Below are 24,743 nucleotides of genomic sequence, written 5' to 3' on the forward strand. Positions count from 1 at the left end.
TGCCATCATCTTTATGCATGTGCAGATTGGCACAATGAGCTCTGCCTGGCCTTCGAATCCTGACAGAACCCATCGGCATGCATGCAAAAAAGACTTCCATTGTAGTTGTCTTTGCACATGTGCATTAGGCGTGTTGAATATAATCACAGCATGAATGCATTGCGATTGAGACATTCACGATGCTGCACTGATGCTGCGAGTTGGCTGAAACAATCTCTGATGATGTCATCCATCGCTCTGTGCCGTTTTCTGCCTCTTCGGGAGAAACACAGAGGCAGAGCCTACATGGCGGATAAAGCCCCCCTCCCCTTCACTGAAGCAGAAAGTCAGCTGATAAGCTGACAGTCAGTACAGTGCAGGGGGGGGGGGGAGCTCGAGGAGACCCGACATCAGAAGAGGCTTCACTGGAGGCACCGGAAGGAGAAAACACACTGAGCAGCATGGAGAAGGGGGAATCGACTGACACTGACAGCTGGTGAGTTCCAGTGTCACTGATTCCATCCCTCCACTACCATCGCCCCTCTATCCCTCTGCCACTGATCCAACAATCCCTCTGCCTGTGATCCCACCATCCGTCTGCCACTGATCCCACCATCCCTCTACCACTGAACCCACCATCCCTCTGCCACTGATCCCACCATCCCTCTGCCCCTGATCCCACCATCCCTCTGCCCCTGATCCCACCATCCCTCTGCCCCTGATCCCACCACCCCTCTGCCTCTGATCCCACCACCCCTCTGCCTCGGATCCCACCATCCCTCTGCCCCTGATCCCACCATCCCTCTGCCGCTGATCCCACCATCCTTCTGCCACTGATCCCATCATCCCTCTGCCATTGATCCCACCATCCCTCTGCCACTGGTGAAAAATGTCATTTTTCTGACTGTTTGAATTTTTGGGTAAAAAGTTTTTAACCATGCGCACTTGCGCAGTAATCGTGACACATAGCGGAATCGAATCGTGGACAGGGTAATCGTAATCAAATCAAATCGTGAGACCAGTGAAGATGCACACCCCTAATGTGCATACATCTCACCAAGTATTATCAGTTAGCCCCACTATCTAAATACCATGCATGTAAATAAAATCCTTCTTTGGATTATAATGTAAAAAGCTGATTGCTATCTGCTCTATATCAGCATCCTCTTCTGGCTTCATTCCAAACTCTCAGTGTATGGGACAATGTTAAATACTCAAGTGGCCTCTGTTCCCCGCACAAACCTCTTATGTCATGCCTATGCAACCCAGTATTCCCTCAGGGCATTGAAACCCTTGTTGCCTTTAAAAAATGGACCACACTAGATGCCATTTATGATGATCATTTAATAAATAGGAAAGGAGTAAAAACTTTCCTGTTGTTCTGTAATGCTCATGTATTTTGTTACATCCAAATCAAAAATTTTATCACTCGATGACATTCCAACCTCATCACTGGTTGAACACAAATGTATGCAAGACACTTTTATATAGCATGCCCTGTGGAGAACTCACCCCCTTCTTATGCCCAAAATGTGGCATCTAGATAAAACCTTACAGAACACAGACTGGACCTAAATTTGGTTGACAGGAAACACTACAATCCCACAAACAAAGTGATACATCTTAAGCTGAAGCCTCTTGGTCTGACTAATCAGCAATTCAAAATTATAGTCTTCGCTTTTACAGCCTAAACTAAAACTTCTGGGTGGTGCTTGCCTTTAATTTTCGGTTTATAGTTTGGATTTTAAATTTTTTTTGCAATACTGTACATTTCAGAAATGAAGTTAATCTTTCTATTTTCCAACCATGTAAACATAGTGGTGGTACCTTTTTAATCTGTTCCACCAACTACTTCAATTATAAATTATAAACTGCGCTAGAAGTCCAATGAATTACTTTAGATATATATCTTGAAATAAATTGAAAATCCAAATTAATCCTCAAAGGAAAGCACTCCGGATCACCAAAACACTTCCATGTACACAAATTTGGTGTGGTAGCGTCACTACGTGCGTACCCAGACGCGGTTCGTCATCAAGCGGACGTTCTCAATTCTCGCTTGATAATGAAACGCGTCTGGGTACGCACATAGTGACGATACCATGTGACCAGAGAAGGAAGACAGGCTCGGCTTTGTGTTTGTTATGCCGGCCAGCGTCTTTTATATACTTTTACGCTAATTCATCTTTTAATTGTAAGTGCATTACTTTATCTATTAAAGTGTCTCTCGGATGTATTACACTATGGTCAGTTTATCTCCTTTTTGGGTCACATACTGAGGATACGGATCTCCTGGCTGCAGAGGGCAAATCATTTATTTCCTATCACCATTCAATTGATTCCTAGTGCGTTTTAAAGCTTGCGAGCTGGTAAGCATACTCTACAGCTATGGTGGTTGGAATATCACCTTTTGGTTTATGTGCACATCAGGGTGTTGGTCACTATTGAAGGTCTACATATGATATATAGAAATACTACACTATGGCCAGTTTCTTGCTTTTCTCCCTTTTCCGGTGTATATGAACTGAGGGAACGGTAACCTGAGCCTGGAAAGAGCCGAATACTCTCTACCATAAAGGCCCTGGCTGGGTTTAAGCCATCCGCCTATATTGCTTGCTGTTTCGGTAAGGGCAACTTACTACTACGGTGTTTGGGTTCTTCAGTTGGACTGTTTACCAAATTTGTGTACATGGAAGTGTTTTGGTGATCCGGAGTGCTTTCCTTTGAGGATTAATTTGGATTTTCAATGTATTTCAAGATATATATGTAAAGTAATTCATTGGACTTCTAGCGCAGTTTATAATTTATTATTGAACTTTTTGTGTTGTCCCACTGTTTACTGCTGCTTCCTTTTACATAATTTTTTGATGTATTTTTTCCAGCGTGGCATTTTTATTTACTAACTACTTCAATTGCCTTTTTTCTGTCCAGCCATTTCTTTGTCCAAAGGTCAACATGAAAGCCCTCCTCTCCATCCACTTTTCTGAACCACTAACATTTGCTACTGCCCTGCAGAGAGCAGTGATGATTGACTTTCACAAAATAGCAGAGGTGTAATTGAAGTGACTTGTTTCACCTTATCCAAGCTGTTCACCAGGTTAGATGGCAGTGCCCAACTATAACTGAGTCTAGGGGGACAACCTGGGGGAAAGTTTATGTTCACAGATAATGCACTAGAGATTTGCTTAGGAGCTAAAAAGTTCATTTCTAGCCACACTATTTTTTCTATTACAAAAAAAAAGTGTTGACAAAGTCTTATGCTGTGCACACACGAGCGGACTTTTGACGGATTGAACTCTGAAGGACTTTTTGACGGACTGAACTCTGAAGGACTTTTTGACGGACTGAACTCCGAAGGACTTTTGACGGACTTTTGACGGAGTTCCGACGCAACGGACTTACCTACACACGATCACACCAGTCCGACTGTGACGTGATGATGTACGACCGTACTAGAATAAGGAAGTTCATAGCCAGTAGCCAATAGCTGCCCTTGCGTCATTGTTCGTTCGTCGGACTAGCATACAGATGAACGATTTTTCGACCAGACTCGAGTCTGTCGGAAAGATTTGAAACATGTTCTATTTCTAAAGCCCGTCTGATTTTTCGACAGCAAAGGTCCGATGAAGCCCACACACGATCGTATTGTCTGGCGGATTAATTCTGTCGAACCTTTGCTGTCGAAAAGTTTGGTCGTGTGTACACGGCATTAGGATCTCAGAAACTAAAAGAATACATTATTGAAAAAAAAGTAATACAAAAAGATAGTGTATGGAGCATGATACCTGGTAGAGACCAACATACTGCTTCCTCAGCCACTGGAGCCTCTGATCCGGGAACTTTTTGATCTTCCTTACTGCTTTGGTTAATTCCAGCAAGCCATCATATATCATTTTAGCTGTGTATTTTGGAGCTACAAAGTGCAACAACTTGTTCTCAGTAGTGTGTAGTCCATAAAGCAGTGTGACACCATTCTCCTCCAGGTTCATATTATAAAGTTTGTTTTGAACACACACAGTGTGCATATCAGTGCCCTGATGCCCCATGTAAACCGCCTTCACCCAGAATAAGTCTATGAAACCCTCTACAAGTCCACTCATTCCAGCATTGGCAAGAAACTGAAATTTTGTCTCTGCAGTGCTTCCCGGGGCACCTAATTTGATTTTAGTGTTTGCAAGACAGGTTGTGGATGGTTTTGTCCAAGTCAATGTGCTATTGTCTGGTTGGAGCTGAAGAAAACAGCGAACAGAAATGTGTGTCTCCTGGTCATAGCGGATAAGTGTTACTCCTTGTTGAAGGAATTGGTAGACATCAGCTCTTATTGACAACACATACCATGGAATCAGTTCGGTACCATGGTTAAATGCTTTCTGCTGCTCTTCAGACCCATGCAAATCCAAGTCTTTGGACTGCTCAAAAATATCACTTTCAGAATCAGATAGATCTCCCATAATGAATCTATAGGTGTAAAATAAAGATATTACATCAGTGCTTTCATTCTGCCAGATTTCACACATTTAATGTATCAGAAAATATATCTAGGAATACTAAAAAACATATGCTGTACATCTCTACAATCCATGCATTTATCTTTAAAAACTCTGCTTTTACAGAAAATATCTGTTGATCACTCCGAAATGTACAGAGCTCCTACAGCCTGTTGTGGGATGACAACACAAAGCATTCTTGAAAACTGAGTGGCATCAGCCATGCCCAGTTTTCTTTTGCTAAACTACTCAAATGTTCCCACTCTCTCATCTCCACAAAATATTAATAATTCTGTAGTCCTGCGATAAGAACCAGGAAAGATTAGTATCTTTCCTGGGATAAAACAGGAAATGTGCACAGGATAAGTCTGGATTTATGACATAATCAACAGGTATTTTTTGCACTTATTAAACAGATATAATAAAGAGGTTTCAATAGTGTATTTAACAAACCAAAAAGAGTCAAATAAGAGATCATTGATAAGGGTTTACATACACTTTAACTTCATAATGCATGTAAAACTAAAATGCATGCACTATGGGTAAAAACCAGAAGAAATGTTGATTTTAAGAACATATTAGGTGGGATCAGGATTGCCAACTGTCATCAAATTTACAGACAGTTTGCAAAATCTGTGATTTTTACACCTATCCGTGAATGTCTGTTACGGACATGTAGACTGCACATCTTTAATTGACGTTCGTGGACAGGTGTAAAAACCATGGATTTTGCAAACCGTTAGTGAATTTACTGACAGCTGGCAACCCTGGGTGGGATGCTTCGTTATTTGAAAAAAACATACAAGAAAAGCACGGGCAACAATAATAAAAAAGGAATGTGCATGTATTGTTAAATATTTTGCATCCAAAGTATTTTAGTAAAGCATCTTGCAGTAAGACACTTGTATTAATAAAGTGTAAGTGAAGTCAAAAATGTATTTTCTAGTTTTAGAGAGAGTAAGAAAGGATTAGAAGGCCTGTCAGGATTCTATTGCCATCTGAGGCTTTCAGAGAGAGAATTACCCTGACGTTCTGTCCTGCTGCCAATGGTTTCACAAGACAGAAAGTGAGGGAAAATCTGAAACTGGGACACACCCAGAAATAATAACCTGACAGGAGTTACAGCATTCCCGTACTCTACTAAAGAAAATAATTTGTACTTTGTGTTGCTGTTCTCATCCCTTCCTGTTTAGGAACTGTCAGCAGGACAGGATGTGAAGGTAGATCTCTTTAATGGAGGCCCAGATAAGAGCAAAGACCTTACAGTGGTTTTAACCCTTCCCCACACAAAAACATAAAAAAGTCTGGTCTATACTTGCAATGTAAAATGACAGAGACTTGTAATACGTTCAACATTCTCAAAAATGCCTTTGTCAATGATGCTGCTGAAAGTCCAGTACAATAGCTGTACTAAAGTCCAATGAGCAGGGCTTTTTTTCTCAGAGAATAGGTGCAGGAACTCAACCATGCCTGCCACACATACATACCTGCGAAATGGCATGAAATAGTAGCTCTTCCCTCTGCATACAACCCCTCCCTCCTCTGCCCTCATCTTCTCCCCCCTCCTTAAAAGCTCCACCATCTGTCATAAGTCTTACCTTTGTTGCAATATTAAGCTGAAGCACCTATCCGACTGTAGAACCTCCCAGCATACTATACTATACTACAGTCACTTGCAAGGGAGATCATGCAGTAGGAGCATCAACAATTGGTCACCAGGGAAAAAAATGGAGACCACAGAGGGTGCAGCCTACCACATACCCTCTCCTGCCCATGACTGCACTGAACCCTGGTCACCTGTTCTGTATCTCCCTTGTCCCTGTCCGGCACTCAGTGAGATCTGCGCAGGAAAACTGACCCGTGGGAGCTACTGGGAGATAAGCTATCACTTGTAAATGCAGAAGCTGGTCTTCAGTGTTACCAAGTGATAGTGGTGAGCAGGGAGCAGAAGACCTGAGCCAGAGGTGGTGGAACTGAGTTCCCCCTAGTTCCTGCTGAAAAAAAGCCCTGCCAACGAGTAACAGCAAACAGATTTCATAATTATGTCCAGTGTTTCACTTGGCTAGTACAGGAAGCTAGAAAACCCAGAACAGCTTATGAAACCAAATTAGAAACCAACCTCAGTACATCAGAAGTGTGCTTACTTGGTAACCTGAACACATTTGTCCTGCTGGTTTATCAGTTGGTACTTTTTCAAGCACTCCCCCATCTAAAGTTTTTCATATGATCAATACAGAACTACCCAATAAATTATGGCAGAGCATGCCCCCCAAAAAATTCAATAAAACGTTGAATTCATGGATGGAATCCTCTATGGCCTTTTAATCGGACGCACACTCCTTGAATTTTAATTCTTACTGTTTTATGTGCTTCTTTGTTCGCAAAGTGGACCTGGGGGATGAGGGGGAGCACATATGTGTAAGGTTGTGTGGATGTTTGTCCTTTTTTTTTGTTTATAATTTTGGTTATGCTATATCACTGATTGTAGAGGCAGGGATCTTCTGATTTCTACTGCAGCTGGGAGAAGCTAGGTGCGGCTGCCATCCCCGTCAAATTCCAGGTCACCGCCGGCAACATTCATTTGCAGCTCTCCACACAACCAGCAACACAAACATTTACAATGCCATACCACCTGGGGTTGGTTTTCCATCTTAGGCCCTAAAGGCCCACATAACATTTCTGCCTAAGCCAGAGATGTTTGCAAGCTGCCTTACACCATACATTGCGGATTTTATTCTTCTTGGCCAAGTGGGCTTTACCCCAGACAGAGAAGCCAGAGATAATAATCTTCCCTAATGGAATATGCCCAGAAATATGAAAGGCATTGGAACTAGGAGTTCCTTAAGGCCATCCTTCTGCAAATCAGACTCGGATCTAACATGCTTCACAAAATTTTGTCCCTCTATCCCAACCCATCAGCCCACATCGGGTCTAATGGACTTCTTTCCCACCCTTTGGGGATCTATAACGGCACCCACCAGGGCTGTCCTCTCTATCCATTACTATATATTCTAACAATAGAACATTTATCAATAGCAATTCGGAACAAGCCTACAATTAAAGAAATCACCAAAGGCCTCTGTCAATACAAACTGTTGATTTATGCGGTTGACATTGCTCTCTATGTCACAACCCCACACTCTGATTTACTTGTATACATGCAAAATATGTCAATAGACACAGATTAAACCTAAAGCTTTGGTCCAGAACATACTTTAAAGCCAACTAACACTTCTCAGGAAGTGTCAGAAAAGGGTTCACCTGCTGGTGGCACTGTTGGCTCCCAGATCTATAGGCTGCAGTTCCAGAAGCTTACATCAGCAATCAGTCATTACCTGATGCTGTTTGCGGGAAGTGTATTTAAACCCTGTCCATGCTCTTCATTCCTGCCTTGGTGTTCTGTCTCCATGTGCCCCTGACCTGTGTTCCTGATCCTGGACCCTGATCCCGACCCTGCAGCCTGATCCCTTTTTACCTGCTCACTGGGTCTCCTGTTTCCCTGTCCTATCTTGTTCTCAGCTCCCTCTGCTTGATCTCCCTTTTATGACCCTGGCTCTGTTGCGACTACGATTAGTTTATCCTGTTTCCTACATATACTTGGTTTGGGCAGTTGTTCATTGTGTGTCACTATTGTTTGGTTATCTGGTTTTCATATATTGAAGGTGCGTTTACATTTGTGTTATTCACTTTAACCACTTGCCGACCAGCTGACGTCATTATACTGCGGCAGGATCTTGCGAATCGCTGTAGCTGTATGTCGGCCCTTTAAACAGTTCTAGCAGGCATGCATGGTGGGCGACCTGATGCGTGTTGCCGGTGGCTGTGATGTCCGCCGGCCATGCGCGATTGTGGGCACAAGAGCCAGAACAGGGATGTGTGTGTGTAAACACACACATCCCCATTCTGCCATTAGAGGAGAGACAGATCATCTGTTCCTACTGAGTAGGAACAGACAATCTGTCTTCTCCTCTAGTCAGTCCAATCCACATACAGTTAGAAACACACATGAGGGAACACATTTAACCCCTTGATCACCCCCTAGTGTTAACCCCTTCCCTACCAGTGACATTTACACAGTAATCAGTGCATTTTTATAGCACTGATCGCTGTATAAACGTCAATGGTCCCAAAAATGTGTCAAAAGTGTCCGATCTGTCTGCCACAATGTTGCAGTCCCGCTAAAAATCGCAGATCACTGCCATTACTAGTAAAAATAATAAAAAAGGAATAAAAATGCCAAAAATCTATTCCCAATTTTGTAGATGCTATAACTTTTGCACAAAACAATCAATATACGCTGATTGTGATTTCTTTTACCAAAAATATGTAGAAGAATATATATCGGTCTAAACTGATGAAGAAATTTTTTTTAACTTTTTTTTGGGATATTTATTATGGCAAAAAGTATAAAATATTGTTTTGTTTTTTTTTTTCAAAATTGTCTCTTTTTTTGTTTATAGCGCAAAAAATAAAAACCACAGAGGTAAACAAATACCACCAAAAGAAAGCTCTATTTGTGGGAAAAAAAGGACGTCAATTTTGTTTGGATAGAGTGTCGCACAACTGCGCAATTGTCAGTTAAAGCGACGCAGTACCGTATTACAAAAAAATGGCCTGGTCATTAAGGGGGAAATTCTTCCGGTCCTTAAGTGGTTAAATAAATTATATTATTTTACGCTTGAGCCTGATATTCTCTGCGACAGTCAACACATTTCTGGTCACACCCGTTTCTAACATTAAGGCAGGCATGGGACACAACCCCATGTCAACCATAAGTGCTGCAAGAGAAGAAGAAAAGCAAAAAGGAGAGGAAGGGAAAATAAGAAGAGACAAAAGAGAATAGATATCTTCATAGCAGACACTAAACAAAGAAAACTATCCAACAGCATTGTACTGGATCTACAGGCTTCACATTTGGTTAAATGTATATTTTGCGGTATGTAAAATGGTTAATAACAGATAATTTTTCATGATCCAATTTTGTTTATGCTTTACTGAGTCCAGAGGGACTGTAGACTGATGAATGTATTTTAATGTACAGTAAATGATTCATTTGCAGTGAAAGTTTGGTAAATGTTACATTTGCTGCTTTATACCACCAATAGTTGCAAAATGATGCAGAGCTTTAATTACTGCTGAACACACGGAATGCATACTTAAAAAGCCATATTTATAAATAAAATTGTTAAAAAAGAAATTCAAAAGCCACACATGTAAAATTAACTTACAAAACTCGGTCCGACTCATGACTTTTCTTTGAGCTAAATTTAGAAGATCAGTTGAAGACATGTTGGTTAGGCAGTACATTTTTGTTAAAAATATTATTATAGTAAAGGTTAGTCTGCCTAAAATTGATATTTGTCACACAACAATTTCTAACATCTCTAATGCTTCACCTGAATCCAGAATTGAGGTGGGGATTTCCAAAGGTGGGCAAGAACAGAATTAGGTACTACTACAGGGTAGGTTTGCACTGGAGATGCCAAGAGATAAAAGATTCTGAATGGTAACTCAGCCCACCAAATTTCATCCATAAGTTAAAAATGTATTTTCGCTGGACTGCACCTTTGAAACAAAACTGTTGCCAAATATAAAAAAAACCTTCAGCCCAGGTGTTTATTAGATCAAAACATTACATGTATTTTAAATACTGCTAAACTAAGCTGAAATCTATATTCATATTATAATCCCCACAATCTCTTGCACAGCACAAATTAAGGTATGCTTGACTGATTGTGCGTTTTATTGCACTACAAAATGCTATAAATCTAACACTAGGAGCAAAATGAATAGCAGAACAGCAATAATGGAAGCTGATGCATTTCAACAGCATACTGTGGTGCCTCTACTTTAGCTAAGCAGAGTAGAAGGGATATTTGCAGTGGCGACTAGTGTTTTTTTTGGGAGGGCCTCAAACAATGCACCCCCGGTCAGTTGGCCCCGCATATACCCCATCAATGGCAGGGGCAATGCTTCCCTCTGGGCGAAGGCTTCTCCTGCGTCTTCTTACAGCAGCCACGTGTCTCTTCCCTCCTCCTCCTAAAACAAAACAACTGAGTGGGCTCGGGGCCCAGTGCTCTGCACCCCGAGCCCACCCTTTTTTGAAGTCTATTAGAGCCTTAGGCTCTAATCACGTGCTTAAAAAAACCCCCAAAAAAACCCATTGGAATCCATGTGTCCGGCGCCCTGCATGTAGATCAGGGGGTCAGATGCGTTGATAGGGGGGCTGCGCCCCTGCGCCCTGCATTATGGGCCGCCACTGGATATGTGAATCAAAAGAGTAGCTGACAGCACAGGAAAATGCCCATATATGGCTTGCGCTATTTGCTTGATTTCTACTGCAATAAATTATTTTGGTTATTGTTTTGATCATACTTTTTTTAAAGCAACCACTAAACCACTAAAACCAATACATTTGGTTTCCCAAAGTTGTTATATTCAAGGCATGTTGTGATAACTGTCACAGCTGCATCTCCTCTCAATCTAACTGTCAAGCCATCAAATGGCTAGTGTCATAATTGATCATATGCGCAGCACCACAGCGACTGCAGATCAAAGAAACACTAAGATGCCAGATTCCTAGGTTATAAAAAATAGGAGGGTTTAGTTCCGCTTTAAGAAGCAAACTGTTAATCCAACTTTGTTACTTCAGTCAAGTTTGTAACCAATAAATAATGTATGTTTCTAATAGGATGTATAGCGCCAACGTAATATGTATTAAAACTAACTACAAATATTAACAATTTATTCCCATCAATATTGGCTTTCACTAGGTGTTTGCTTTAATTGATCCAGTAAAGAGGTTGTACCGTATATAGGTCCAATGTGATGAAAAATGCTGTTAGAACGTGATCATCATACATTTGATGGATTTACTAAAGTGTAGTTGCATAATCACTAGAACTTTGTAAATGTTGTAAAGCTCTGCTGATTTCCATCATCCAATCATGTGCAAGTAAAAATGCTGTTTTGTATTTTTCTTGCATTTGACTATGTATTCTTCGTAAATTGAAGCTTCACCTTATTTACTGGGTTCTGGACATACTGCACAGTCCATTTGCCTTTGGACTCTGTTCACCTCAAATCGAGAAGTGTCAATGGAGCCTTGGTAAATCAATGCCACTGGGTCATGGTATCCCAGATGTCCAAGGATCAGCTGCCATCAGTGTATGATGATCACTTTCTAAAAGCTCAGAACATTTTTTCTATGCATTGGACCTTCAGGCTGGGTTCACACTGGTGCGACACGACAGCCGTCCTACTTTGGATCCGACTTTGCCCTGCGACGTGAAGCCGGCATGTGTCCGACTTTCAATGAACGGGGATCCGACTTGGATCCCCGCCAATGCCCGGCACTGTGTTTGGTATGAATCTTTAGGGGGAACTCCGCGCCAAATTTTAAATAAAAAACCGGCATGGGTTTCCCCTCCAAGAGCATACCAGGCCCTTGGGTCTGGTATGGACCTTGAGGGGAACCCCCTACGCCGATAAAAACGGCGTGGGGGTCCCCCCCAATCCATACCAGACCCTTATCCGAGCACGCAGCCCGGCCGGACAGGAATGGGGGTGGGGACGAGCGAGCGCCCCCCCCCTCCTGAACCGTACCAGGCCGCATGCCCTCAACATGGGGGGTTGGTGCTTTGGGGGAGGGGGCGCGCTGCGGCCCCCCACCCCAAAGCACCTTGTCCCCATGTTGATGAGGACAAGGGCCTCTTCCCGACAACCCTGGCCGTTGGTTGTCGGGGTCTGCGGGCGGAGGGCTTATCGGAATCCAGGAGCCCCCTTTAATAAGGGGGCCCCCAGATCCCGGCCCCCCACCCTATGTGAATGAGTATGGGGTACATGGTACCCCTACCCATTCACCTAGGGAAGTGTAAATAAAAAAAAACCACAGTACACAGGTTTCAAAATTAATTTATTGGGCAGCTCCGGTATCTTCTTCCGACTTCTCCCGGTGTTCCGCCTCTTCTCCCGGGCCCCGCCGCTATCTTCTTCCAGCTCTATTGCCAGCGAGGGGCCCGGTCTGCTGCCGCTGTCTTGTCGCCGCTGTCTCGCCGCTTCTTCTCTTCATCTCTTCTTCCGATGTTGACACGACGCTCTCCCCGGCTGGAATGCTCTCTGTGCGCTCTGCTCTGACTTATATAGGGGGTGACCCCGCCCCCTTATGCCGTCACAGTCTCTGGGCATGCTGGGACTGTGACGGCATAAGGGGGCGTGGTCATCGGGTGATGACCACGCCCCCTTATGCCGTCACAGTCCCAGCATGCCCAGGGACTGTGACGGCATAAGGGGGCGGGGTCACCGCCTATATAAGTCAGAGCAGAGCGCAGACCCCGCAGACCCCGACAACCAACGGCCAGGGTTGTCGGGAAGAGGCCCTTGTCCTCATCAACATGGGGACAAGGTGCTTTGGGGTGGGGGGCCGCAGCGCGCCCCCTCCCCCAAGGCACCAACCCCCCCATGTTGAGGGCATGCGGCCTGGTACGGTTCAGGAGGGGGGGGGGCTCGCTCGTCCCCACCCCCATTCCTGTCCGGCCGGCCTGCGTGCTCGGATAAGGGTCTGGTATGGATTGGGGGCGACCCCCCACGCCGTTTTTTCGGCGTAGGGGGTTCCCCTCAAGGTCCATACCAGACCCAAGGGCCTGGTATGCTCTTGGAGGGGGAACCCATGCCGGTTTTTTATTTAAAATTTGGCGCGGAGTTCCCCCTCAAGAACATCTGAGCACAAGTCGCGTGCCGAAGTCGGATCATGCAAGACGGCAATCCGACTTTGATCCGACTTCAATGATAGTCAATAGGCTGAAGTAGGATCAAAGTCGGACCAAAGTAGTACAGGGAGCATTTCTAAAGTCGGAACGACTTGTGTCGGACCAGTTAGGACGGCTCCCATAGGGAAACATTAAATTTCACACGTCATGCGACATGAGCTCTCAATGTCGGAGCGTTTGTCGGACCAGTGTGAACCCAGCCTTAAGCCTTTAATTGCTTTTCATTCCTGGAACAAATTTGACAACATTGCAGCATATTAAAATACTCCATTTTTGAAAACACTTATAGAAAATGGTCTTTTTGTAATAAATACCTATAGAACTATGGCACAAGAGTTAAAAGAAATTGTACACAACACATAGTAATATATCATATAGAAGTGTACAAGGTATGTATAGTGCAGACTTGGACAAATCTGGATCACCAGGGCAAATGGAAAAAGTTATCTGGTGACCAGGATGTTCTACACTGAAGCTCAGGCCTCCTTATCAGATGACCTGCTGCACTTTCCTGCAGTATGCATTCCTGATAGAGAACACAAATCAAAGGATAAGTTAGGCTCTGATCAAAAGTGGATTTGAGGAGGCAAACTCTTAAAGATTATGACTGGTCACTGTGAGGCACAGTATTAATCATCATAAAACCCTATGTCGCCAGCAATAATTCTAGGAATATTAGAAATACTTGGACAAAACATTATAATTGAACAGTCTAATAGACATTTTAAGTTCAAATGTAATAGTATACTATAAGGTCAATTATTTTCATATAAAAAAAATCAAGAGATAATATTTTATGGTCTTTAATATATTTGCAAAATGCAAACCTTTCAAAGTCTGCCAAATAACAAATTCTCCTCAGGCTCCTTTGCCAAATCACTGCTGTGTAAAAATAGGGAAAACCATCTTGCACATGCTGCACACCCATAATATTGTATGCATTATTTTATTATTTCGGGTACTTATTATAAGACTTATATCTCTGCATGGTAACATTTGTACTGCCTGAGATTTAAATATTACTAAGTTCCACAACTGAAAATCAATTTAAAATGTACAATATAACACAGCTGGTTAGAAAGTCTATCTCAGCATTAATTTTGGGACATTTCAACCATATCTTCTGCCAGATGCTTTAATAATATTATGATAATTATTTAGCAAAACAAGTTGATAGACTAAAATGAGATTTGGATTTTCAGGTAAATGAAATAAGCAGACTTGTGCAGGAAACTGCAGGCTTATTTTACAGACCAAAATAAATTACCTCCCTAGCTTGTCAGTAAAAAATGTCCCTTGTTGTCCTTTAAAATATCATTACCGCATTACCGTAATTTCAAAAATAATTCACTGACAATATTACAAAATAAAAACCAAACTAAATGTGTTCTGTAACTTTCAAGATAATAGCTAAAGTACAAAATGTTTTTCTCATTATTTTGTGTCTGGAAGGTGGCATGACCCACATTATGACTACAAAATCAAATTTTAAATCTAACATCAAATAAATGTTGTTGTGGTTGGCAAAGCTGATTGAAGGATCTTTACAAAATGGGAAACATCACTCCTGTTGAATGCTCTCTGTGACAGTTACTGACGGTCAGACCACCAAAAGTTAAGAGAAGGATAAGCTGTCATTAAAAGAGCGGCCTGTGCACAGTGGATTTTAAGGAAGGAAAATGGGGCATAACCATTTTTTTTTTTATAAAGAACAACAAAAGTTTAATTCAAAGCTGTAAATTCGTATTTCTAACACCTTTCCTACTGATGATTATCACTCAACAACCATTCCCATGATACTATTGATAAACAGCTTATCCTTCTCTTAACTTTTGGTGGTCTGACCTCACCTGCCTGATGGTTGTCTTATGCCCCCTACACATGGTCAGAATTTTCAACAAAAAAAGTCTGATGGGAACTTTTCATCGTATATTCCGACCGTGTAGATGCCCCATCGGACTTTTTAGGTCGAAAATTCAGACGGACTTAGATAGAGAACATGTTCTATATTTTTCCAAAGGAACAAATTCCTAATGGGAAAACCGTTCGTCTGTATGCTGTTCTGACGTACCAAAAATGACACATGCTCTGAACCAAGTACGAGACGTCGTACGTTTTGTCCCGTCGTACGTGTTGTACATCACCACGTTCTTGACGGTCGGAATTTGGTGTAACCATGTGTATGCAAGACAGCTTGAGCGGAATTCCGTTGGAATTCCGTCTGAAAAACCTTCAGAGTTTATTCCGACGGCAAAACCGGTCCTGTGTACAGGGCATTTGTTACAATTCAGAGACACCACAGGTGTTGAAGGATAAGCAGTGCACAACACTCACCATCTAGTACTTCATCTACAGCTTTATGATAAGTGCTACACTAGTGACAGGCTCTGTTCATCTATTTAGATGAAGAGTGATTTAATTTAGATAAAGCAGCGGTGAGCATAGGATAGATATTAGAAAGCACATGGATACAAGTCTGTGAATTTTATGAAGATCGATTTCTATACCTGTACTCACTCCTGCCGGGTCTAAACAGCATTTCAATCCATCCACAGAAGTGAATTGTTCCTGTCACAGATGTAGCTAAGTCCTCAAAGATGTAGAGCAGTGGTCTCCAAACTGCAGCCCGGGGGCCAGATGTGGCCCTTTGCTTGCTTTTATACAGCCCTTGAGGAACTATTTTCATCCACTGAGGTCAGTAATGGGGAATAATCCCCCCCCCCCAACTGACACATATTAAGGGGCAGAATTCCTCTCAATGACACCAAATCTTGGGCACAATTCCTCCCAATGACACCAACAATGGGGCCCAATGACACCAACAATGGGGCCCAATTCCTTCCAATGACACCAACAACAGGGCCCAATTCCTCTCACTGACACCAACAATGGGGTGCTATTCCTCCCACTAACACCAACGATGGGACATTGTTTAGTCCCACTGACATCGGGACCTTTACTACTCCCAATGCCCACAGTCCACCCCCCTTAAGTCTAAAGGACAGTAAACTGGCCCTTTTTTTAGAAAGTTTGGAGACCCCTGATTTAGAGGAAGGAAGAACAGCTCAGAGTCTGTGAGATTTGGATCTCTATTGTTGTAAGGCACTGTAAAGCCTGGTACACACAGTGGGCTGAATGAAGAAAAAATGAGGTGCTCGGGAGGAGCTCACTGCACTATGCAATGTTAGTACAGCAATTCTCCGCTGAGCTATTGTGTTCTGACAGGGGGACTGCCCCCCACCAGAACACACCAGTCAGCACTCGCAGTCATTGGCTGCCAGTGCTGATAACATGCCGATTGGCTGCTGGTTTTCCAGCATGCCTGTTCAACAGAAGCCGGTCGGACAGTCTGATGTACACACAGGCCAAATGTCAACCTGTTTCTGTTGACCCGGCTGATACTGGATGATATTCAGCCCATGTGTACCAGTCTTAAAAGTGTGCTGTAAGAACAAAGAAAACCTTATAATGCAAACCCTCCGTGCTAATCTATAAAAGGTGCATGTTTGTGAACCAAAAAAATAGATAAGTTAAAGAACAAAATAATAACTCCACAAATAAAATTTTGAAAACAAACTCCAGTGCACAAAAAACAAATATATACTCTATATCTATACGAGACAGATGACGTACCTAAATTACCCACCAAAAAACAAAATAAGAAGTAAAAGGATTCCTCGGCGCTGTACTATATAAGAGAGCCTTTTATTTCATATTTTGTTTTAGCAAAGAAAACCTGTCAAGAGAAAAGTATAGAGTCTGTCATTGCTCACCTCCATTGGAAAATTCTAACTGACAAGCTGTACTTGGTATAGCTATAATAATTTCTATAGAAAAAATCAATCAGGACAAATAAACAATAAATATATAAGTTGCTGAACATTCAGGGTCAATAAATCAAATCCCAAAATAGTGATATAAAAGTAAATTAGTGCAGCGCTATATCAATATAAATTGCTGAATAAAATTTACAATAAACTGAATAATTTTCATATGAAGCCATTCAAGTTTTCCCATGTGTCCACTTGTGATTCAAGTAATCATGCAGGTGGCAGCGTGCAGAGCCTCCACCAATGGTATCACTAGCAGCTCACCTCATAGTATGGGACCCCTGTTAGATGGGTCAATTACACCTTCCCATAAAGGGTCAAAAAAACTGGCACCCTCATCAACACTATGATATCCACCAGAGGCTGTACCGGCATATGTCAAAAGATCCAAATCTTGTTTAGTGCAAGCACCAGAACTTCAAACAGGCAAAGTACATGGAATAAAGGAAGATATCTAGTGCTATCTGTATAGAACTACGTTTATTAAAAAATTCAAAGGTAAACTTACAAACAAGGCACTAACACCTAGTGCCTGGTAATCCACCATTCAAGAGGGTAAAAAACGATGATGACGTCACGTTGTTCCTTCCATTCCGTACACGTTACGTCCTGTGGACGGGACTTCATGAACAAGATCTGGATTTTTGGACGTATGCCGGTACAGCCTCTGGTGGATATCATAGTGTTGAGGAGGATGCCAGTTTATTGACCCTTTATGGGAAGGTGTAATTGACCCATCTAACAGGGTCCATACTATGAGGTGAGCTGCTAGTGATACCATTGGTGAAGACTCTGCACGCTGTCACCTGCATGATTACTTGAATCACAAGTGGACACATGGGAAAACTTGAATTGCTTCATATGAACTTTATTAAGTTTACTGTGAATTTTAGTCAGCAATTTATATTGATATAGCGCTGCACTAATTTACCTTTTTAATAATTTTATAAGCTAGTGATCTTAACCTGGTCATAGATGGATAGTAAATGAAGTTTGAATGAAAATTCTTAGGGAAAGTCTTAAAAGTTGTACAAATGTTGTTTGAAAGATTTTAGTTGCTCCTTGAAATTTTCTCGTTACTGTGGTGATTTTCTCATCACTGCAGTTGATTTGACACAATACTGATTTGAATTATAAAGTAAATGCCACAAGGTTAGGAAAGGGGAGTTGTATAGTTTGTAGGTATCATCATCCTTCGAGAATTATTGATGAGGGGGATTGGGGAGGGGGTAACCAGGACTTCTCCAATTAAGTCCTACCTCACCATAAGGACACAGTATGGACTATCGCGGTACCTCGTGAAGACATGCAATATAAGTAAAATTTAAATTTATTCAAATATAACACTAAAAGAACTATACAACTCCCCTTTCCTAACCTTGTGGCATTTACTTTTTTTTTTTTTTTCAAATTATACTTTATTCAAACACAAAGAAGGGTACAACTCCATCACATAAAGGACAAGGTAAGCTTACATAGCTCATCAGGGGTCATCACATCAAGTAGGTCCATCTTCCACTATTGAGATTATGATGAATCCCATTTATTTTAACACTATCAATACTACATGTCAAGTAAACCTTATCTGAAATAAAATAAGGATGATTGGAGCTATCCCCCTCATTTTCCATTTTCAATACATAGAGAAGAAGAAGAAACAGAGAGGGGATCAGAAATTAGAGAGATGAAGAAAGAAGAGATAGGGGGGGTGGGAAAAGGGGGGAAGTGGGGGGGAAAGGAGAAAGGATATATAGGGAAGGGGGGGGGGAGGGGCTGTGCATATGAGATATATCTGGAGAGGGTATATGTCCCGAGGGATGTCTAGTGTATAGATCTATCAGCATTAAATCGTTAAGGTCGGCAGGGCCCAGCTACATAGAGGGTTCTTTTCTCGCCTATTTATCACTCCCCAAAAGTAGCTGTCCCTCATCAGAGTATATAAACATATTCCATCTAGTCCAGGTTTCAGAGAATTGTTCATTTCGATTTCTAGCAGTCAGAATCAAATCTTCCATTTGTTTGATATCCTCCACTCTCCTGATCCACGTACTCACCGAGGGGGGTCGTGTGGACTTCCACAACAAAGGGATACACACTTTGGCCCCGTCCAGTAAGTGCCGTATCAATGATTTTTTATACATTTTACTCGATGAGTGAGTAGCGTGGAGCAGGAAGAGAGCCGGGTCATTTGAGACTTGACGTTCTGTGAATTTCTGGACAATGGACTGAACAGTCTTCCAGAACTGCACCAGCAGGGGGCAGCTCCAAAAGATGTGGAGAATGGTACCTCTCTCCCCCTGACATCTCCAGCACCTATCCGATGAGGAAGGAAATATCTTATGTAATTTTGCAGGAGTGTTGTACCATCGTGTCAACAACTTGTAATTTGTTTCTTGCATTTTCGTGCAGATCGAGGATTTATATGTAAAATGTATGATATTCTGTTTTTGACGTGTCGTTAGTGTGCATTGTAAGTCTCGCTCCCAGTCCTCTATGTAGCGCAATTTGAAGTCATTAGGTGGTGTAATGAGTAATTGATATGTGGCAGACAGGGCATGAGGCATAATATCTTCCTCTGAGCAGTAAATCTCGTACGTCGTCAGATTTTGGTCAAAACTCCTGGGGGGCGGTAATGTTCCAAGGAAATGGTTGAGCTGTGCAGCTCGCCAGAAATCTAAGTGGTATGGGCCTGATGGGGACATCAGTTCAGCTACTGTAGGCCACTGGCCGTTAGATATAAAGTGGGAGGCCTGAAACAGTTTCAATTCCCTCAGGGATTGAAAGACCGGGTCTGTGTATCCTGGGGTGAATTCTGGCGTTCCTAAAATCGGACGTAGTGGAGATGTGGGGGATATGAGCCGAAATTTCGTGAAAAGAGCCGAACATATGCGTATGGTCACTCCTATCAAAGGATGAGCTTTTACATTTCTTGGGAGACTATCATAGCACCAGGGGGCTCTGTCCAAGGGGATGTCACTTTGGGTTTGTTCCAGTCTAGTCCACTGTTTAGTAGTCTGGTGACGGTTCCAGTCTATAAGTTTGGTCAAGTGTGTAGCGTAGCAGTATTTACGAAGGTCTGGAACCGCTAGTCCTCCATACATTTTGGGCATAGTGAGGAGCCGTCTTGCTAGTCTGGGTCTTTTATGAGCCCAAATAAAGTCAAAGAATAGGGCATTAATCTGGTCAAAATAGGAAGATGGTATTTGAATCGGCAGAGCTTGTAATAAATACAAGAACTTGGGAAGAATAGACATCTTCAGGATGTTGCATCTCCCAAACCACGAGTGTAGGCCTGTATGCCAGCTATTTAATAAGGCCCTGACCGAAGTCAGCAACGGGGGAAAATTTAGTGCAAATATCCTGGATAGTTTGGGAGGGATGTGGGTACCCAGGTACTTTAGGGCCGTGGTGGTCCATTTAAATTGGAAATTATCTTTAAGGGAGGCAAGCAAACGTGGTTGGACTCCTATACCCATAGCCTCCGATTTAGTGAGATTAATTTTCAGGTTGGATAACCTACCATATGTTCTAAATTCGTGTAATAAATTTGGAAGGGAGATTGCTGGATTAGTAAGTGTGAATAGCATGTCGTCCGCGTACGCGGCTACCTTCTGATGGGAGTCTCCCATCTTAACCCCAGTTATGTCTGGATTAGATCTTATGGTACACAGGAAGGGTTCCAGAGACAGGGCGAACAGGAGTGGGGACAGAGGGCACCCCTGTTGTGTTCCGTTTTTAATAGTGAACGGATCTGATAAAACCCCATTAGCTCGTACTCGAGCCGTGGGGGTGGTATAAAGTGCCCCTATCCAATTGAGCATTGTATTACCCAGACCAATATGTTCCAGGACTGACATCATGAATTGCCAATTCACCCTGTCAAAGGCCTTCTCTGCGTCCACACTAAGAATAATACAGGGAGTTTTAGTACGATCCACCGAATGAATGAGGTTCAGGACTTTTATCGTGTTGTCCCTTGCCTCTCTGGTTGGGACAAAACCTACTTGGTCTAGGTGGATCAAGGATGGGATATGCATTTGGATTCTGGTGGCCAATATTTTGGTGAAGATTTTAAGGTCTACATTAAGTAGGGAAATTGGTCTGTAACTGCCACAGGCCAAAGGGTCTTTCCCTTCTTTCAGGATTATTGCTATATGTGCAGCTAAGGTATCTCTTGGGATGGCTGTTTCCGACCCTATGGAGTTGAAAAGTTTAAGCATGGGACCTCCCAAGGATGGTAGTAGTATTTTGTAATATTGAGCAGTGAGCCCATCCGGCCCAGGGGCCTTCCCTAATTTGGTAGTCTTCACTGCTGCCTGGATTTCTTCGATGGTTATTGGTTCATCTAATGCCTTACTAGTCTCAGAAGAGAGAGAGGAGAGCCCAGATTTATCTAAGTATGTCTCAATGGAGCCCTGCGTGGGTGGCGTCGGACGTAAATTGTAAAGCGACGCATAAAAATCCTTAAATTCCTGCGCAACTTGATGGGGTAGGGTAATCTTCTGACCCGCGGGTTACAGCACATGAGGGATATAATTTGTCAATACCTGTGACTGCAGGGATTTAGCCAGTAGCCTACCGCATTTGTTACCCGACTCATATGTAACCCGTCTGCATTTCTGGATCGCCGCTTTAGCCTGAAATAGCATGAGATCGGAAATTTTGTTGCGTAAGAGCAATATTTTGGCAGTATTCGCAGGGGTTTGTATATGTTTGTGTTTAGCTTCAGCTCTTTGTAGGTCATCTAGGAGGGATTTTACCTGTGCCGTACGTTGTCTTTTGACCCGTGCCCCGTGTTTAATAAGGACGCCGCGGATTACCGCCTTATGTGCTTCCCATAATATTCCAGGGTCTATGTCAGGGGTAGTATTAGTCTTAAAATAATGGTCTAATTCCCTGATGACGTCCTTGCATATTTCTTCATCTTGTAGGAGACTTTCATTGAGTCTCCAAGATCGTGTTCTAGAGGTGTGAATGTCAGTCAAGGCATAGTCCAGTATAATTGGTGCATGATCGGACCATGTGGTTAAGTCAATCGTAGAGCTCCGTATGGCATGTAATTGGGTGTGTGGGATCAGAAAAAAATCTATTCGTGAATATATTTTATGCGGGTTGGAATAGAAGGTGTAGTCTCTCTCACTTGGGTGTAGAAGCCTCCACACGTCAATCAAGTGAGCTGAGTGCAAGGAGCGAGCTATACGTTTCCTAATTGTTGGTGTAATTGAGGAGTGCCCTGAGGAAGTATCCTCCGTAGGAATCAAAGGCACATTAAAGTCACCCCCGAGAATCAATTGTCCTCTCGTGAATGCCATCAATGTCTCTAAGGTCTTGACAATGAACTGATCCTGGTGGCTATTGGGTGCGTAGATATTAGCAAAAGTTACTTCTTGACCCCCTATATCACCTCTAAGGAATAAATACCGACCCTCAGGATCCTGTCTTATTTCTACGCATTTCCAGGGGACTGATCGTGAAAAGAGAATGGAGACTCCTCGCGATTTAGTAGTCGCGAAAGTGGAGTGGTAGGCCGTTGGAAAGAATTTGTTTTTCATGATCGGGAGATTGTCTTTCTTAAAATGGGTCTCCTGAAGAAACGCCACATTAACTTTATGGCGTCTAAGATCACTAATCAGCATCCGCCTTTTTTCGGGGACGTTTAGGCCTTTCACATTTAATGAAAAAATTCTGATCGTCTCCATGTCTCTCAGCTAAAATTTATATGTCCAGCAAGATAACACTCGTACACAGGGGGATTGGGACTAAGAGGGAGGTAAGAAGAGGAGCAAAGAGAAGGGAGGGTTAAGAAAAGGTGTGAGATTTAGAGAAGGAGCAAATATCAGATACGCACCTCAAGGGTGGCATTTACTTTTTTAATTCAAATCAGTATTGTAATAGTACCTGATTTGAAAAAAAAAAAAAGAACAAACTTTCTTAGAACATTCTTTTCCCAAGAATTTTCTTTTAAAATTCCACCCATCTATGGTTGGCCTTAAAACACGTATGCAACCAGTAAACTCAAAGCAAAGTCCCAACTAAGAGAGTATGGAAGTTTTGGGTCAGCATGAAAGCCAGCAACTAATATTTTCAATAGGACAGGCCAGTGATAGTATAGTTTATGCAAGTGGTTCTCAACCTCAAGTACCCCCGACGCCCCATGTTTTCAGGTTTTCCTTTACCTTGCACAGCTGCTTTAAATCAATATCAATGACATGGTATTGATAGGAGCTATTTTATCTAAGGGAAGTTTCCAAAACATGTCCCGTTGGGAGTAATTGAGGACTGAGGTCGAGAACCACTGGTCTATGGTACTCTCACTACAGGTTTCTTTTATATTTCTCTTACAAGTATTTCAGCAACAAAATTCAAGGCATAGTTTTTGTGTGGAAGAAAAAACATAGAGCCTCGGTATATGAAAACAATGGTAAATAGGCAATCATTTACAATTCAAATAACACATATTTACAGCAAAGAAGCTCAGGTATCATACTTACTGAAATCGATTTCGGTCCATCACAGAGTTTTTTCTGAAGATACTGTTTTCACTGATGTTATCTTCGCCCTCCTCTGATTCTAAGCTGCGGTTGCAACTGCGAATAGTCTGCATAATATTGTTCACAGTCGTTTCCTTTTCTGCATTGTTCAATCCATTCTTCCCTATTCGCTGTGAAAAGTTGTCTTGTCCATTGTAGTCAGAGACAAACTGTGAATATATTACAGTTTTGTTACTGGTTTCAAAAGTACACATTCAGATAGCATGTCAGTAATAAGAAATATTTTGTATTGACAAAAATAATTAGTTTGCATTGTTCACTTCCTGTTAAAAATACTAGCTGTCTGGTTGTCTCTAATTTTGATGCTTTCTAAAGCCAGCCATACATGGATCAAAAATTGCCTGGTTCAGCAGGGACTGGTCAAATTTCAATCCATGTATGGGCTAGCTGTTTGTACACAAGCCGGTCTATTGATCGATGCGCGTACAACCAGCTTGTTGGGTTTTTCCTGCATGATCAGTGCCGCCAGCTTTAGCCATCAACACTGACCCTTGTATGCTGCCGACGGGGGAAAGCCAGCAGAATACAATAGCTCTACAGGAGCGATTCCCCCATCCACATCAAATGAGTGGATTTGAGAATCAGTTATTTTTTTTTGTTTAACCCGTTGGTTGAAATGAAAAAAAAAAAAGAATCATGTATGGCAAGCCTAAGTCAATGACCTGGAGCACACACACTGAGCAAAGGCGACTACTCTTTATGCATCGGCTTATATTTGACTTCTGAACGGCCCTGTTGGCAACTCCTACCCCCCCATTTGAAACAGGTAATTTTACATTGACTTTTGTCCAAAGAGCTGGTCCAAAAACTCTCAGCTGAAAATTGCTTGCATTGGATGCAAGCACGGTCCAGTTATTCAGCAAGAAAGACTGAGTACTGTTATACTTTTTTTAAATTTGCGCTAACATCCAAACTTTCAGGGCAAGCTTTTGGGGTGTGCCCCCTTCTTCAAGGTCTAAGCAGTACTTATACACAAAATTTTAGCAGTATGTTCAGTAAGACAGCCTCTGGAAAGAAAAAAAGAGGAAAGAAAAAAAACAAAACACACACAAGCAACTGTACACAGCAATAGTAATTAAACTTGGGTAGTTAGTGAGATAAGGCAAAGAGAGAGAGCTATAGGGAGGA

General features: G+C 42.3%; 1 protein-coding gene across 5 annotated transcripts in view; it reads right to left on the bottom strand.

Moving 5' to 3' along the window:
* The window catches only part of PLCE1 (phospholipase C epsilon 1), a 945,493-nt gene that overhangs the window by 262,156 nt on the left and 658,594 nt on the right, over window positions 1-24,743 (bottom strand). For 3 of the 5 annotated variants that reach the window (XM_073596423.1, XM_073596419.1, XM_073596425.1), the window contains 3 exons: window positions 23,556-23,764; window positions 9,695-9,727; window positions 3,765-4,437 (listed from right to left, as the gene is read on the bottom strand). In XM_073596423.1, the coding sequence (XP_073452524.1) occupies window positions 3,765-4,437; window positions 9,695-9,727; window positions 23,556-23,764 (915 nt within the window). The remainder of the gene's footprint in view (window positions 1-3,764; window positions 4,438-9,694; window positions 9,728-23,555; window positions 23,765-24,743) is intronic. The other 2 variants (XM_073596424.1, XM_073596420.1) reach the window with 1 other exon arrangement.

Source organism: Aquarana catesbeiana, linkage group LG08, assembly GCF_042186555.1.
Source record: "Aquarana catesbeiana isolate 2022-GZ linkage group LG08, ASM4218655v1, whole genome shotgun sequence".
Classification (NCBI taxonomy): Eukaryota; Metazoa; Chordata; class Amphibia; order Anura; family Ranidae; genus Aquarana; species Aquarana catesbeiana.